Source organism: Bubalus kerabau, chromosome 6, assembly GCF_029407905.1.
Source record: "Bubalus kerabau isolate K-KA32 ecotype Philippines breed swamp buffalo chromosome 6, PCC_UOA_SB_1v2, whole genome shotgun sequence".
NCBI lineage: Eukaryota > Metazoa > Chordata > Mammalia > Artiodactyla > Bovidae > Bubalus > Bubalus kerabau.
The window spans coordinates 17,528,598-17,544,943 of NC_073629.1; the positions used below are offsets into that span (position 1 = coordinate 17,528,598).

A 16,346-nucleotide genomic window follows, 5' to 3' on the forward strand; every position below is an offset into this window, starting at 1 on the left:
AAATTCAGAAATTAGGCAAATTACAGTGTATACTGATAAATGCTTAAATGGTAAACTATAAAGAAAATAGAGAGCTTCAATCATGTAAGTCTGGCTGGTGGTTTTCATGAGAAGAGAGAAGAGGGGGTGGTGGCTGGAGGACATGTTTTATTTTTTGATCTAAGGAAGGTTATAGGTGGTAGAAATAAGTTACTGGGCTGTACATACATTTTTGTTTGCTGTATATTTCTGTAAGTTTGAGCTATATAAAAAAACGTCAACAGCACATGGACCAAAATAACTACTCACATTTGCAAGAATGTATTCATATAAACAGAAGAAATTGATGCTTTTTGTGAAGAATGGAACGGGAATGGAGATTCAGATCAGACCAGATCAGATCAGTCGCTCAGTCGTGTCCGACTCTTTGCGACCCCATGAATCGCAGCACGCCAGGCCTCCCTGTCCATTAGAGGAAAATAAATACAACAAGAGCAGGACCTTGCAAGAGATCAGAGGTATTTGTGTTCCAGGAGCTTAAGATTATAAATAGCTCAGCCTCTGAAACTGGGGCTGAGAATGGAACAAAAGGAGAATTAACTCTAAATACTAAAAAACTAATTTTAAGTATTTTGAAAGGGTTCAAAATGTAAAAGCTACAATTGGACTTTAAGAGGGAATTAAGTCTCAGTTCCCCTGCCCAAAGTGTCTTGTGTATTCTTCTTGGGAGGTTTCTCAACGGGGATGAGAATGGATTAAATGAATAAATCAGGGAGGAGTGGTCCTGAGAAAGTGAGTGTAGTGTGAATAGGGATGCCTGTGTGCTGGGAGTCCCTGACTGGGGCTCAGCAGTGGGAAGGAGCCCAGGGACGCCAATGCCTGAACCAGCTCCCTCACTCCATGGGAGGAAGTCCCATGGGGAGCAAGAGCTCCCAGGGAGTCAGCAGGGCAGGTCCCCAGAAGCCCCCAGACCTCAGCTTGACTCCAGGTTCCTGTTTTGTGCTCTGGAACCAGCCTTTCCACAGCAGGTGGGGACACAGCAGAGCCCAGGGCCTGGCCGCCAACTTCCGAGAGACTGTTTAGCGTGGAGGAAGGAGGAAGGTTATGGAAGGCTTGGGGGAAGCCAGCCTCAGGGTCCAAGAGGAGACTTTGCCCAAGTCTCTGCCTCCAGGCTCATCCCATGGTCATCACCACCACTGGACATAGACGGTGGGGCCCGGGTGGCCCAGGCAACCCAGGGGCTGAGAAGGGAACTCAAGAGTGAGGAGGTGAAGTCAGGACTCAGGGTTCTGACCCTGAGTGTCCCCTCAGCAGCAGGTGATAAGGCCAGGCCCACTGCCTTCTCTGTGTCCCCTCATCTGTCACTGTGGGTCACGACACCTGTCTCCCTCCGAGGATCCACTGAGGATCTGGTGTGAAGATGGCAGTGAGGTGACCTACTTCACTCCCCTGGACTGTGAGTCCCAGAAGGAAGGTCCTGAGATTTCGTTGAAGGATTAATAGAAGGCTTTGAAATAGGCTTTTCTGGGATCATATCCGGAATCTACTGTCTACTAGCTGTATAATCTTAAAATCTTTATAAACCTGATTTTCCACTCGGACCTGGAGACAACAGATCTAGGTCATAGCTGGTGAGGACGAAGCAGGCAGCAATGGCAGCAGTATCTTGATGCCTGGCACAGTCTTCGCTCTTAGTAAGTGGTGGTTATTACACTCAGAACACGTTTGTAGAAGGACTGAGTGAATGAAAATGGAGACCTTGCTGCCTTCAGAGTCCAAAATTCCACCTTTCTTAGGTCCAGAAATCCAGTTTTCTCTACTCTAATCCCTGTCGTGTTGCCACACACTCCACTGGCCCCAGATCAAGCAGGGGACAGAGAAGCCTCTAGGGAAAGATCCTGGGAGGTGCAGTGTGTCCTGGGGTTCCGCTGGGAAAGGCTGAGCACACCCTCCTGGGTGTGGCCCACCCACCTGAGTGGGGCAATGCTCCAAGAAGCAGAGAGCGAACAGAGCCGCAGGCCACGGGAAGCACCCGGCTAAGCCTTATAAAGGGACCAGTCTCTGTCCAGTGAGCATCTCACTCATCCTTCTCCTTGGTGACATCTCCTCTGATCAGGTAAGTCTGCTCCGGCCTATCTACCTTTTGTAGGAGGAGCCGGGAAGCAGCTCTGGGAGGGGATGCAGGAGTCTGTGGTCCAGTCCTGACTCTGCTGCCAACATGCTGAGGTCCCATCTGTGTGGCAAGATGACCAATACTCCCTGGTCCTCCACTGGCTCCTCGGTGATGCTCTTGTGGACACGTGCACAGTGGGAGCTGAGGACCCTCCCCCTCTTCTTGCTTTCTTCTTTCTCTGGACTCACCTGCTTATCAGGTCAAAAAACCCACTGACCCCACCCTTGAGGAGAGTGGGAGCCCCAGCCAAAGCCTTAACCCCAGGCCTGGGACCCCCATGCACCATTACTCTGGTGAGATGTCCTGCCCTGACCTGGGTAAGAGACTGATCAACCAGAGCTCCCCACCTCCTCCCAACAGGAAAATACTCAGGGACCATCTGCACGCAGGGCTCGGCTCTGGTCTTGGCCACGTTGACAGAAGCCTTGGGTGGGTCCTCTTATTGACAGAACAGTGGGCTCTTTCTCCTACATCAGAGCAGTGGGGTTTGTCTTAGACGCTGACATGCGTGACGCAGGGTCATGTCCTGGCTGCTTAGGAAAGTCTGGCATGGGAGGGCTTTTCTGTCCAGTTTCTCTGGCTGGGGTCCAGGGCAGCCCAGACCTCTGAGTGCTGGGGGAAGAACCTGCTTAGGGAAGTCAGACGTTCTCTTTATTTGAATGAGGTCCAGCCTTGGAGATGCAGATAGTGCCCAGTAACAGAAAATCGTAAAGGACCCCCATCTCCCACATTCCACCCAACAGCCTGGAACTGGGGCAGCTATTTCTGTTCCCTCCAAACCCCAGGCTGATTCTGATCCCCAGTCTCTCTTTCTGTCTCAGGGCTGGTCCAGGAAGACCCCCACCAGGGCTCAGGACAGGACTGCATTTCTGTCCGCTTATTGTAGAGCTTGCTTCATGGTCCAGATGGGTTTCTAGGGGGTCTTCCTGAAGCAGCCCAGGAGGCTCAGACCAGATCAGAGGTGACACTGTGCTCCCCCCGTGACTCTGACCCTGATGCTGAACCTGGAGGGGATGGATTTGCTGCTGTTTGGAGTGTGGGGTCATTCAAAAGCTCTGGTTGCTGGGTCCCACCTCAGTCTCAGTCTTCTTACTGGGGCTGACCCCCCATCTCTGCTTCCACACACTGTGGTCCTCCCCACAGTGCAGTCTGCCAATCTCCTTCACCTACTCACACCCTGAGCTGTGGGGGCCCAGCCCCATGCTTGGTTGCGCCCTCCTGCTGCTCAGCTACTCCTTCCACCACACAGAGAAGCAGTTTCTCGTGCTCCAAATGAGCCACGCTTTTGCTGGCTGCTCAGTCCCCATCCAGGTGTCCTAACTTGGGGAACCTCTGCTGGGGGAAGGACACAAATGTCACTGACTCCTCTCTGGCAGCTCTTTTGAAGCCAAGATGAGCGTCTCTCAGCTTGAGCAGGCCATTACAGACTTGATCAATCTGTTTCACAAATACTCGGGACACGATGACACCATCGAGAAGGAGGACCTGCTGCGGCTGATGAAGGAGAACTTCCCCAACTTCCTCGGTGCCTGTGTGAGTGGGGTTCTGGTCCCCCATGGTGACTGGGTCCTGGCATGACTGACGACCCTTTCCTGGGTGACTTTGGACAAGTCCCTCTGTTCTCTGATCCTCACTTTCTCATCTGCAAAAGGGCATCATAGAACTGCCTATCCTGACCTATATTGGGGTGTAAAGAGATGAGGTATGTGGCAAAGTAGGAAAATGTGTGCATATAAGTAGTTGATGATAAGTTATCAAGAAGCGCTACAACTGGAGGGCAGTGGACGGGTCCCCTCTCGCCTGTCCCAGCTTCTGTATGAGATTCAAACTCTTCTGCTCAGATCTTGAGAGGCTCTAGCAGCACCCCTCAGGGTTCTTGAGATCAGAGGGAAGGTGACAGAAATTCCATCATTGGCAGAATTTTTTTAATAGGAACAAAATTTTATTTATTTATCTAGAAATATATTCGGTTTACAATATTGTGTTAGTTCAATCGTACAACATAGTGATTTGATATTTTTATAGATTATACTCCATCAAAGTTGTTGTAACACATTGGTAGTATTTTCTATGCTGTACTTTGCATCTTTTTATCTCTCTCTCTTTTTTTATACCTAGTAGTTTGTACTTGTTAATCCCCTTCCCCTATCTTGTCCCTCCACCTATCCCTCTCACCTCTGAAATAACTAGGTTGCTTTCTGTATAAATGCACTCCTGACAGAATTTAACCCCTCCTTTTACAACGCATGACTCATTTGCTGACCTGCTTTAACCCGACAATTAGAATATTCTGAATGAATTACAAAAAAAAACGAGGTTGCTGCTGCTGCTGCTAAGTCACTTCAGTCATGTCTGACTCTGTGGGATCCCATAGACGGCAGCCCACCAGGCTCCCCCATCCCTGGGATTCTCCAGGCAAGAACACTGAAGTGGGTTGCCATTTCCTTCTCCAAAAAAAAGAGGTTGCTAGGTAACAAAGAGGTTAGGTAAGTAAGAAAAGGAAACTCAGAGCATGTAGGATCCTGGAGGCCAAAAAGAGAAAATAGGAGAGGAGGGTTAGGTTGAAGATGACAAGGATGGAGTTTATTTATTATTTATTGATTTAATTGAAGTATAGTCAATAATAAAGTTATAATATATAGTTATAATATAGTTATAATATTGTGTTAGTTTCAGGTATGCAACACAGCGATTCGGTTATATTTACATATGACTAGTACTCTTGCCTGGAAAATCCCATGAATGGAGGAGCCTGGTAGGCTGCAGTCCATGGGGTCGCTAAGGGTCGGACACGACTGAGTGACTTCCCTTTCACTTTTCACTTTCCTGTATTGGAGAAGGAAATGGCAACCCACTCCAGTGTTCTTGCCTGGAGAATCCCAGGGACGGGGGAGCCTGATGGGCTGCTGTCTATGGGGTCGCACAGAGTCGGACACGACTGAAGCGCCTTAGCAGCAGCAGCAGCAGCAGCAGCAGGAGGGCTTATTTGGGGCTTCCCTGGTAGCTCAACTGGTAAAGAACCCACCTGTAATACAGGAGAGCCTGGTTTGATTCCTGGGTCAGGAAGTTCCTCTGGAGAAGGGCTAGATTACCTACTCCAGTATTCTTGCCTGGAGAATCTCCATGGACAGATGAGCCTGGTGGGCTACAGTTCATGGAGTCATAAACAGTCAGACAGACTGAGCACAGCACAGCATTTATTTGAGTCCCAGAGCAGAACTTAGGTAGGTTCAGCCTTGTAGGGGGTTGAGGGGGTGGTCTGGGGCTGGAGACTACCCACCAGCACACTGATCAGGGCAACTCAGGGCAGAGTCTGCTCACCATGTGAATCTCTCATCCAAGTTCACATTTGGGGAAGGACTCTCTGTTGAACTGCAGGGCAATGTCAATATCCCTACCTCATCCCACACCTCTCCTCCTCAATGCCACACCAGATACCTTTGGGCTGTGCTGGGTCCTCATTTTCCTGTCTCTGCCTCTTCCTCTTCTCCCAGCTCATCACTCTTGTGGGGATGAATTTGCCTTGTTTTGTGTTTTTTTCCCACAGGAGAAAAGGGGCAGAGATTACTTGTCCAATATCTTTGAGAAACAAGACAAGAATAAGGACCGGAAGATTGACTTTTCTGAGTTCCTGTCCTTGCTGGCGGACATAACCACAGACTATCACAACCACAGCCACGGAGACAAGCTCTGTTCTGGGGGAAATAAGTGAGTCCAGAGGCCTCCAGACAACCTAAGAAACAATAAAGTGTCTTTTCTCACCAGAAACTTGTGTTACGTCCTCCTTTTTGTTGCTGCATGTAGCTCAGAGAGAATACACAATGGTCAGTTACCTGCTTTGAAGATTCCCCAGTATATGAGCAAATTCTTCCCAGCAAATCTCCTTTCCAGTGTACAGCGGTGATGAGACTTTTTGCAAAGAAAATTGACACGTTTATGGTCTAAGAGGAAACATCTCCTGAGGAAATACACAGACAGCCAGGTTCACAATCACTCTGTGTGGTTTCAACACATGCCCACCTCCAAACACCCTCATTCACACAATTCCAACCATCTAAATGATGCAGCTGCTTCTGAAGACACTGGAATGTGGGCAGCGCGTTTCCCTGGGAGATCAGTCTCTTGCTCTGTACCCCCAGCCCTCACCGCCTGTAGGGACCCAGGGTCAGGGTGTCTCTCTGGCCAGAGCGGGCAAGAGATTCCCCATCTTCATCAGTTAGGTTGTTCCTCAGCAGAGGAATTATCCTTGGATATTGACAGTTTATATCGGCTGTTCCATGCACCTGTGATTAGAGAGAAGAAAAGTGTGAGGCTGTTACCATCCTGTGTTTTGTGCGCTAAGTCTTCTGGCATGCCATTTTTGTCCTCAGAAAATGAAAACTCTTTAAGCCAATGGTCCCAGAAGAAAACAGAGTGTACCCCTGTTAGAAGGGCTGGACTATTTCATGTAGGATCTCTGAGTTTCAACTTGACCAACAGTTACAAAATTCTTATTCAAAGGGGAAACATTTCTGCTGAGGAAAATACCTACTGTTATATGTAGTAACCGATGCCGCCTTTTTAAATGTCCTTTTGAATCAGGTCTGTGTTAATAATAGTTTTATCCTCAATATATCCCCCGCCAAGGCATTGTATACATAAGTGATAATGTACGTTGTCAGATTTCTATAACTGTGTTCAACTGAATTAAAAATAAAGAAGTGAAGGAACACTCTTATCCCAGATAAAGACAGGTGCGCTCACCTTTAGGCTCCCCAGAGCCTGTTCCACAGCCAAGGCATGTGGCAGCTCCTCCACCAGGTCTCCATGGGAGCTGGAGGGGCAAAGGGTCAAGGCACTGCTGAGGCTGCGCAGGAATCCCTCAGCGTTTTTTTTTTTTTTTCCTGATGGGAACATGGGATGGAGTGTATGCTTAAGGGAGGTTAGTAACTATGGACTGAGCTGCCGTTGACTCATCCTCTTTGCTGGATGAAGGAGAGCAAAGGAGAGGAACAGGAAAGATATGAAACGGAGCTTCTGCATTTTAACTAATGAGAAGCTAACCAATGGGGAAAAAACAAACATTATGTGAACCGTGAACTTCCTGATGTTCAAGCTGGTTTTAGAAAAGGCAGAGGAACCAGAGATCAAATTGCCAACATCCGCTGGGTCATGGAAAAAGCAAAGGAGTTCAAGAAAAACATCTATTTCTTCTTTATTGACTATGCCAAAGCCTTTGACTGTGTGGATCTCAATAAACTGTGGAAAATTCTGAAAGAGATGGGAATACCAGATCACTTGACCTGCCTCTTGAGAAATCTGTATGCAGGTCAGGAAGCAACAGTTAGAACTGGACATGGAACAACAGACTGGTTCCAAATAGGAAAAGGAGTACGACAAGTCTGTATATTGTCACCCTGCTTATTTAACTTCTATGCAGAGTACATTATGAGAAACGCTGGACTGGAAGAAACACAAGCTGGAATCAAGATTGCTGGGAGAAATATCAATAACCTCAGATATGCAGATGACACCACCCTTATGGCAGAAAGTGAAGAAGAACTTAAAAGCCTCTTGATGAAAGTGAAAGTGGAGAGTGAAAAAGTTGGCTTAAAACTCAACATTCAGAAAACTAAGATCATGGCATCCGGTCCCATCACTTCATGGGAAATAGATGGGGAAACAGTGGAAACAGTGTCAGACTTTATTTTTCTGGGCTCCAAAATCACTGCAGATGGTGACTGCAGCCATGAAATTAAAAGACACTTACTCCTTGGAAGGAAAGTTATGTCCAACCTAGATAGCATATTCAAAAGCAGAGACATTACTTTGCCAACAAAGGTCCGTCTAGTCAAGGCTATGGTTTTTCCTGTGGTCATGTATAGATGTGAGAGTTGGACTGTGAAGAAAGCTGACTGCCGAAGAATTGATGCTTTTGAACTGTGGTGTTGGAGAAGACTCTTGAGAGTCCCTTGGACTGCAAGGAGATCCAACCAGTCCATTCTGAAGGAGATCAGCCCTGGGATTTCTTTGAAAGGAATGATGCTAAAGCTGAAACTTCAGTACTTTGGCCACCTCATGCGAAGAGTTGACTCATTGGAAAAGACTCTGATGCTGGGAGGGATTGGGGGCAGGAGGAGAAGGGGGCGACAGAGGATGAGATGGCTGGATGGCATCACTGACTCGCTGGATATGAGTCTGAGTAAACTCTGGGAGTTGGTGATGGACAGGGAGGCCTGGCATGCTGTGATTCATGGGGTTGCAAAGAGTTGGACACGACTGACTGACTGAACTGAACTGAACTGAAAATGCATGCTGGCTTTCCATGACAGGGACCCTTGACCCTCCTGCCTGTTTTGAGCTTCTGCTAAATCACCCGTGTTTTCTGGATTTCTTCCCAGATCGCTGCCTCCCCAGGATCCACAGCTGCAGTTATTGTGCCTACTAAGTAGTCTATGAGACTTTATTTTTGATTAAAAGCAAACTCTTTTAGAGGACTGTATTCAATCCTACCTTTCCAAATAGCTATTATCAATCAAGTTTTATTTTTTCCCAGTCATTTTCCAAATAATGTGTGCATGTCCACTGAGTTAGTGGCTGTCCACACTCACAGAAGTCATACATTTAATCATCCAAGTAGCTCCAGAATGAGAGAAGTACCCCTTTTCCATCAGCAGCCATATTCTCCTGAAAGAAAAGTGGGGAATGAGAGAATTAAGTCTTGGGTAGGTTGATAAGGAGTCCAGGGCCCCAGAAAAGGAGGAAGGGGTCTGGAGCTCTCAAGGAGGAGAAAGGGGTCCGGGTCCCTCGAGAAGGAGAAAAGGACAAACTTTTTCCCTACATTCCTTTGTTTAGTCACATAAAACTTTTTTTTTTTTTTAAGCCCAGAGCTAAAGATTTCATGATAAAACAACACACCTTGCTCAATCAGTTCAGTTGCTCAGTCACGTCTGACTCTTTGTGATCCCATGGACTGCAGCATGCCAGGCATCCCTGTCCATCACCAATTCCCAGAGCTTACTCAAACTCATGTTCATCAAGTCAGTGATGCCATCCAACCACCTTAACCTCTGTCTTTCCCTTCTCCTCCTGCCTTCAATCTTTTCCAGCATCAGGGTCTTTCCCAAAGAGTCAGTTCTTCACATCAGGTGGCCAAAGTATTGGAGTTTCCAGCTTCAGTGTCAGTCCTTCAAATGAATATTCAGGACTGATTTCCTTTAGATTTGACTGGTTTGATCTTGCTGTCCAAGGGATTCTCAAGAGTATTCTGAAACATCACATGGTCCACAGGAGATGGGAATGGCAAACCAGTTCAGTATTCTTGCCTTGAGAACCCCATGAACAGTATGAAAAGGCAAAAAGATATGACACTGAAAGATGAACTCCCCAGCTCAGTTGGAGAAGGCAATGGCACCCCACTCCAGTACTCTTGCCTGGAAAGTCCCATGGACGGAGGAGCCTGGTAGGCTGCAATCCATGGGGTCGCTAGGAGTCGGACACAACTGAATGACTTCCCTTTCACTTTTCACTTTCATGCATTGGAGAAGGAAATGGCAACCCACTCCAGTGTTCTTGCCTGGAGAATCCCAGGGACAGGGGAGCCTGGTGGGCTTCTGTCTATGGGGTCACACAGAGTCGGACACGACTGAAGTGACTTAGCAGCAGCAGTAGCAGCAGCTCAGTAGGTGTCCAATATACTACTGCAGAAGAGCAGAGAAATTGCTCCAGAAAGAATGAAGAGGATGAGCCAAAGTGAAAACAATGCCCAGTTGTGGATTTGACTGGTGATGGAAGTAAAATGTGATGCTGTAAAGAATGATATCATGTAGGAACCTGGAATGTTAGGTCCACTGCTACTACTACTAAGTCGCTTCAGTCGTGTCCAACTCTGTACGACCCCATAGACAGCAGCCCACCAGACTTCCCTGTCTCTGGGATTCTCCAGGCAAGAACACTGGAGTGGGTTGCCATTTCCTTCTCCAATGCATGAAAGTGAAAAGTGAAAGTGAAGTCGCTCAGTCGTGTCCGACCCTCAGCGACCCCATGGACTGCAGCCCTCCAGGCTCCTCCGTCCATGGGATTTTCCAGGCAAGAGTACTGGAGTGGTCAAGGTAAATTGGAAGTAGTCAAGGTAAACAGGAGATGGCAAGAGTGAACGTCAACATTTTAGAAATCAGTGAACTAAAATGGACTGGAATGGGCGAATTTAACTCAGATGATCATTATGTCTACTACTGTGGGCAAGAATCTGTTAGAAGAAATGGAGTAGTCCTCATAGTCAACAAAAGAGTCTGAAATGCAGTACTTAGGTGCAATCTCAAAAATGACAGAATGATCTCTGTTTGTTTCCAAGGCAAACCATTCACTATCACAGTAATCCCAGTCTATGCCCCAACTACTAATGCCAAAGAAGCTGAAGTTGAATGTGTCTATGAAGACCTACAAGACTATTTAGAACTAATACTCAAAAAAGTTGTCCTTTTCATCATAGGGGATTGGAATGCAAAAGTAGGAAGTCAAGAAACAACTGGAGTAACAGGCAAATTGGGCCTTGGAATACAAAATGAAGCAGGGCAAAGGTTAACAGAGTTTTGCCAAGAGAAGGCACTGGTCATAGCAAACACCGTCTTCCAACAACACAAGAGACAACTCTACATGTGGGCACCACCAGATAATCAGTTTTGAAATCTGATTACATTCTTTGCAGCCAAAGATGAAGGAGCTCTATACTGTCAGCAAAAACAAAACCAGGAGCTGACTGTGGCTCAGATCATGAACTCCTTATTGCCAAATTCAGACTTAAATTGAAGAAAGTATGGAAAACCACTAGACCATTCAGGTATGACAAAATATGATAAAATACCTTACAATTATACAGCAAAAGTGACAAATAGATTAAAAGGACTTCATCTGATAGACGGTGTGCCTGAGGAACTATGGATAGAGATTTGTAACATTGTACAGGAGGCAGTGATCAAAACCATCCCAAGGAAAAGAAAAGCAAAAAGGCAAAATGGTTGTCTGAAGAGGCCTTACAAATAGCTGAGAAAGGAAGAGACGTGAAAGGCAAAAGAGAAAAGGAAAAATATACTCATCAAAATGCAGAGTTCCAAAGAATAGCAAGGAGAGTTAAGCAAGCCTTCCTCAGCGATCAATGCAAAGAAATAGAGGAAAACAATAGAATCAGAAAACAATAGAATGGGGTAGAAAGAATGCCTGCTTGCTAGTTTTTAGCAAGGTGTTGCATACGTTTTCAATGCAAAGCAAGGCATTATATACTTTTGCAATGCAAAGCAAGGCGGAATGTACTTGATCAGTGCAAAGAAATAGGGGAAAACAATAGAATGGGAAAGACTAGAGGTCTCTTCAAGAAAATTAGAGATATCAAGGGAACATTTCATGCAAAGATGGGCACAATAAAGGACAGAAATGGTATGGACCTAACAGAGGCAGAAAATATTAAGAGGTAGCAACGATACACAGAAGAGCTATACAAAAAAGATCTTCATGACGCAGGTAACCACGATGGTGTGATCACTCACCTTGAGCCAGATATCCTGGAGTGTGAAGTAAAGTGGGCCTTAGGAAGCATCACTATGAACAAAACTAGTGGTGATGGAATTCCAGTTGAGCTATTTCAAATCCTGAAAGATGATGATTGGTTTGATCTTGCTGTCTAAGGGATTCTCAAGAGTCTTCTTCAGCACTGCAGTTCAAAACCATCAATTCTTCAGCGCTCAGCTTCCTTTATGGTCCAACCCTCACATCCATACATGACTACTGGAAAAAGCATAGCTTTGACTAGACAGACCTTAGTCAGTAAAGTAACATGTCTGCTTTTTAATATGCTGTCTAGGTTTGTCATAACTTTTCTCCATCAGCCTCCTGTCCTTATCCGTTAGAGGGCAGTCAGAATGAAAAGCACAATCACAGTAGTCACGTATGGATGTGCGAGTTGGACTGTAAAGAAAGCTGAGGGCTGAAAAATGGATGCTTTTGGACTCTGTTGTTGGAGAAGACTCTTGAGAGTCCCTTGGACTGCTGCTGCTGCTAAGTCGCTTCAGTCGTGTCCGACTCTGTGTGACCCCATAGACGGCAGCCCATCAGGCTCCCCCATCCCTGGGATTCTCCAGGCAAGAACACTGGAGTGGGTTGCCATTTCCTTCTCCAATGCAGGAAAGTGAAAAGTGACAGTGAAGTCGCCCAGTCATGTCCGACACTTAGCAATCCCATGGACTGTAGCTCACCAGGCTCCTCCATCCATGGGATTTTCCAGGCAAGAGTACTGGAGTGGGGTGCCAATGCCTTCTCCCCTTGGACTGCAAGGAGATCCAAATAGTCAATCCTAAAGGAAATCAGTCCTGAATATTCACTGGAAGGACTGATGCTGAAGCTGAAACTCCAATACTTTGGCCACCTGATGTGAAGAACAGATTAATTGGAAAAGACCCTGATGCTGGGATAAAAGTGAAGGCAGGAGGAGAAGGGGACGGCGGAGGATGAGGTGGTTGAATGGCATCACTGACTCGATGCACATGAGTCTGAGCGAGCTCTGGGAATTGGTGATGGACAGGGATGCCTGGCATGCTGCAGTCCATGGGGTCGCAAAGAGTCAGACATGACTGAGCGACTGAACTGAACTTCTTCCAAGAAGCAAGTGTCTTTTAATTTCATGGCTGCAGTCATCATCTGCAGTGATCTCAGTGCCCAAGAAAATAAAGTCTGTTTCCATTGATTTCCCATCTATTGACCATGATGGGACTGGATGCCATGAGTTTAATTTTTTGAATGTTGAGTTTTAAGCCAACTTTTCCACTCTCTTTCACTTTCATCAAGAGGCTCTTTAGTTCCTCTTCACTTTCTACCATAAGGGTGGTGTCATTTGTATATCCAAGGTTATTGATATTTCACCTGGCAATCTTGATAGCTGTGGTTCATTCAGCCCAGCATTTCACATGATGTACTTGGCCTATAAGTTAAATCAGCAGGGTGACAATATATAGCCTTGGTGTACTCCTTTCCCAGTTTGGAACCAGTCTGTTGTTCCATGTCTGGTTCTAACTGTTGCTTCTTGACCTGCATGCAGGTTTCTCAGAAGGCAGGTAAGGTGGTCTGGAATTCCCATCTCTCTAAGAATTTTCCCATTTGTTGTGATCCACTCAGTCAAAGGCTTTATCATAGTCAATGAAGCAGAAGTAGTCATTTTTCTGGAATTCTCTTGATTTTTCTATGATCCAACAAATATTGGCAACTTGCTTTCTGGTTCCTCTGCCTTTTCCAAATCCAGTTTGAGCATCTGGAAGTTCTCGGTTCACATACTGTTGAAGCCTGCCTTGGAGAATTTTGAGCATTACTTTACTAGCATGTGAGATATGTGCAATCGTGAGGTATTTTGAGCATTCTTTGGCATTGTCTTTCTTTGGGATTGGAATGAAAACTGACCTTTTCCAGTTCGGTGGCCACTGCTGAGTTTTCCAAATTTGCTGGCATATTGAGTGCAGCACTTTCACAGCATCATCTTTCAGGATTTGAAATAGCTCAACTGGAATTCCATCACCTCCACTAGCTTTGTTTATAGTGATGCCTCCTAAGGCCCACTTGACTTTGCACTCTAGGATGTCTGGCTCTAGGTGAATGATCACACCATTGTGGTCATCTGGGTCATGAAGATCTTTTTTATATAGTCTTCTGTGTATTCTTGCCAGGTCTTATTAATATTTTCTGCTTCTGTTAGGTCCATACCATTTCTTTTCTTTATTGTGTCCATCTTTGCATGAACTCTTCCTTTAGTATGTCTAATTTTCTTGAGGAGATCTGTAGTCTTTCCCATTCTATTGTATTCCCCTATTTCTTTGCACTGATCAAGTATATTCCGCCTTGCTTTGCATTGGAAAAGTATATAATGCCTTGCTTTGCATTGAAAACGTATGTAACACCTTGCTAAAAACTAGCAAGTGGGCATTCTTTCTACCCCTTTCTGATGTCTATGTCAGAAGCTTTCTCTGTCTCTTTTATAGTTTAATAAAACTCCATTACACAGAAAGCTCCTAGTGATCAAGCCTGGTCTCTGACCCTGGAACAAAATCCTCTCCTCCAGAGGTCACGAATCTCTGCGTAGCACATGTCTCGCAGCTGTAACCTACAGTCTCCAGATCGCATCCTGACCCTAAATCTCCTCTTTGCTTTCCCATAGCCACTTAACATGGCCACCACCCTCAGACACCAGAAAACTGGATGGCAGATAATGAAGATTCAGAGAACAAGAGCAAGAACATGCAGGTCATTTATTTCCTCTTCCATATTTAAAAAATTTTTTTTGTTTTTCTGATACATAGACTCTTCCTTATAAACCTTTCCCATCTCCTCTTTCCATCCTTTTATGATTATCCTTCCGGAGGACCTGTTCTCTTATAGGCACTTTGGATCCTGGGAGCTTATATAAAATCTATGAAATCTGTCTGCAGCCCTCTTCCCCCACTTTCTTAGCATTGCCTTGGCTCCTGACCTCAGGTCTGCACCATTGAACCTGGCTTTGTCACCATGGGTGACTTGAGCAGGAGTTGAGGCTGAAGTCAGTAGGTCTGGACCCATGCAGCTGAAGGGCCCCCATGAAGTTTGCACTGCCCTGGTCTATGCTATATGGATGCTTTCCTGCCCTGGGAGGCCTTGGACCTGGCTGCCTGATCTCTTCCTTTCAGATGTCAGAACATTCTCTGCTCATGTCCTTGAGGAAAGTTTTTGAGGATGTCAATGGTGATGATAAAGAAAAGGATTGGAAAGAGCAAGTGTGAACGTGCAGCCTGGGATGAAAAGATGAGGCAGATGAGGGCATGTGTGTCCATCACGTCCCCAACTCTCTTGCTGGTGTTTCAGAAACATTGGCAAAAACACTGGGGGCAGCTGTTGAATGTGACCACAAAAGTGGAGACAAGAGGGTGGTAATAATCTATGCAGATTTGAGGATGTCCTGAGCACATCTCCCCAGAGCACAGGTCCCCATCCACAGATGCCCCTGAGATTGTTGGGCTGGGTCCTCTGGCAGCTCTATGTTAGCAGGGAGGCTGGGGGGCACTGTGGGGTCACTGTGTGTATGAGTTCAGGAGCTGCTGTTCCAGCATGTTCTCTTTGAAGATCCTCACTGGCGGGTTCCTCATCTCCTTCTGTAGGACCCAGCTCTGCCCTCCCAACCCCCTAAAGGCATCAGGAAGCATCCCTAGTTCAAAATCAGCTGTAGTGAGAAGTTGGGGTGGACCCACCCTCCCTAGTTCTAGGCTCCTGGGAATAGAGTGGAGGAGACACAGGTGCTCAGAGCTCATTCAGGTAGGCAGTCACCTTGCAGCTCTGCATCCCTGTGGGTGCTCCTTGGTCCTGACCATCCCAGCTAGCCTGAGAAGGAACTGAGCCTGGGGTCCCTCAGCCTCTGGAGCCCTAGGGGTCCTGGGTCACCTTGGGGCACCATTTCTCAACTGGAGTTGGAGGTTACATAGATTCTTCTGTGCATGTGTCCAATTCCAACTAAAGAAACAGCAGAAAGCAGCTCAGTGCAGTGTGTACTTGGGATGCATGAGAGAATTCAAGTTACCCATGTTCCTTTTATTTTTTATTCCAATTTTTTCTGTTTTTTCATTGTAAACCCAGACATGCTTCTGCTTATTTTAATCAGATAAAATTAGCAAGGAGATTAAGGTAAAAGAAGAAATGAAAAATATTTAAATGTTCTGTAGAATTTACAAAAATGAATCGAACAATGAGGTACAAGAAGGAATATAACACAGACACATCTGAAACGTTCCTCGGATTTCATAGGACTTAAACCAGTCTCCAAGGCAAATAGATGGGGAGACAGTGGAAACAGTGTCAGACTTTATTTTTCTGGGCTCCAAAATCACTGCAGATGGTGACTGCAGCCATGAAATTAAAAGACGCTTACTCTTTGGAAGGAAAGTTATGACCAACCTAGATAGCATATTCAAAAGCAGAGACATTACTTTGTCAACAAAGGTCCGTCTAGTCAAGGCTATGGTTTTTCCAGTGGTCATGTATGGATGTGCGAGTTGGACTGTGAAGAAGGCTGAGCGCTGAAGAATTAATACTTTGAACTGTGGTGTTGGAGGAGACTCTTGAGAGTCCCTTGGACTGCGAGGAGATCCAACCAGTCCATCGTAAAGGAGATCAGTCCTGAGTGTTCATTGGAAGGATTGATGTTGAAGCTGAA

The 16,346-nt window shown here is 46.1% G+C and overlaps 1 protein-coding gene across 2 annotated transcripts; it reads left to right on the forward strand.

Moving 5' to 3' along the window:
- Nucleotides 1–3,538: 3,538 nt before the first annotated feature.
- LOC129656020 (protein S100-A7) lies at nt 3,539–5,911 on the forward strand. Of its 2 annotated transcripts, none has more exons than XM_055586820.1 (2): nt 3,539–3,685; nt 5,700–5,911. In XM_055586820.1, exons 1-2 carry the CDS (start codon nt 3,545–3,547, stop codon nt 5,862–5,864), a joined length of 306 nt encoding a protein of 101 aa, XP_055442795.1. In that variant the 5' UTR covers nt 3,539–3,544; the 3' UTR covers nt 5,865–5,911. The 2 variants fall into 2 exon arrangements, 1 of the variants encoding a protein (XP_055442795.1); XR_008716154.1 differs by lacking the exon at nt 3,539–3,685 and adding an exon at nt 5,326–5,376 and having other exon boundaries at nt 5,700–5,829.
- Nucleotides 5,912–16,346: the final 10,435 nt, after the last annotated feature.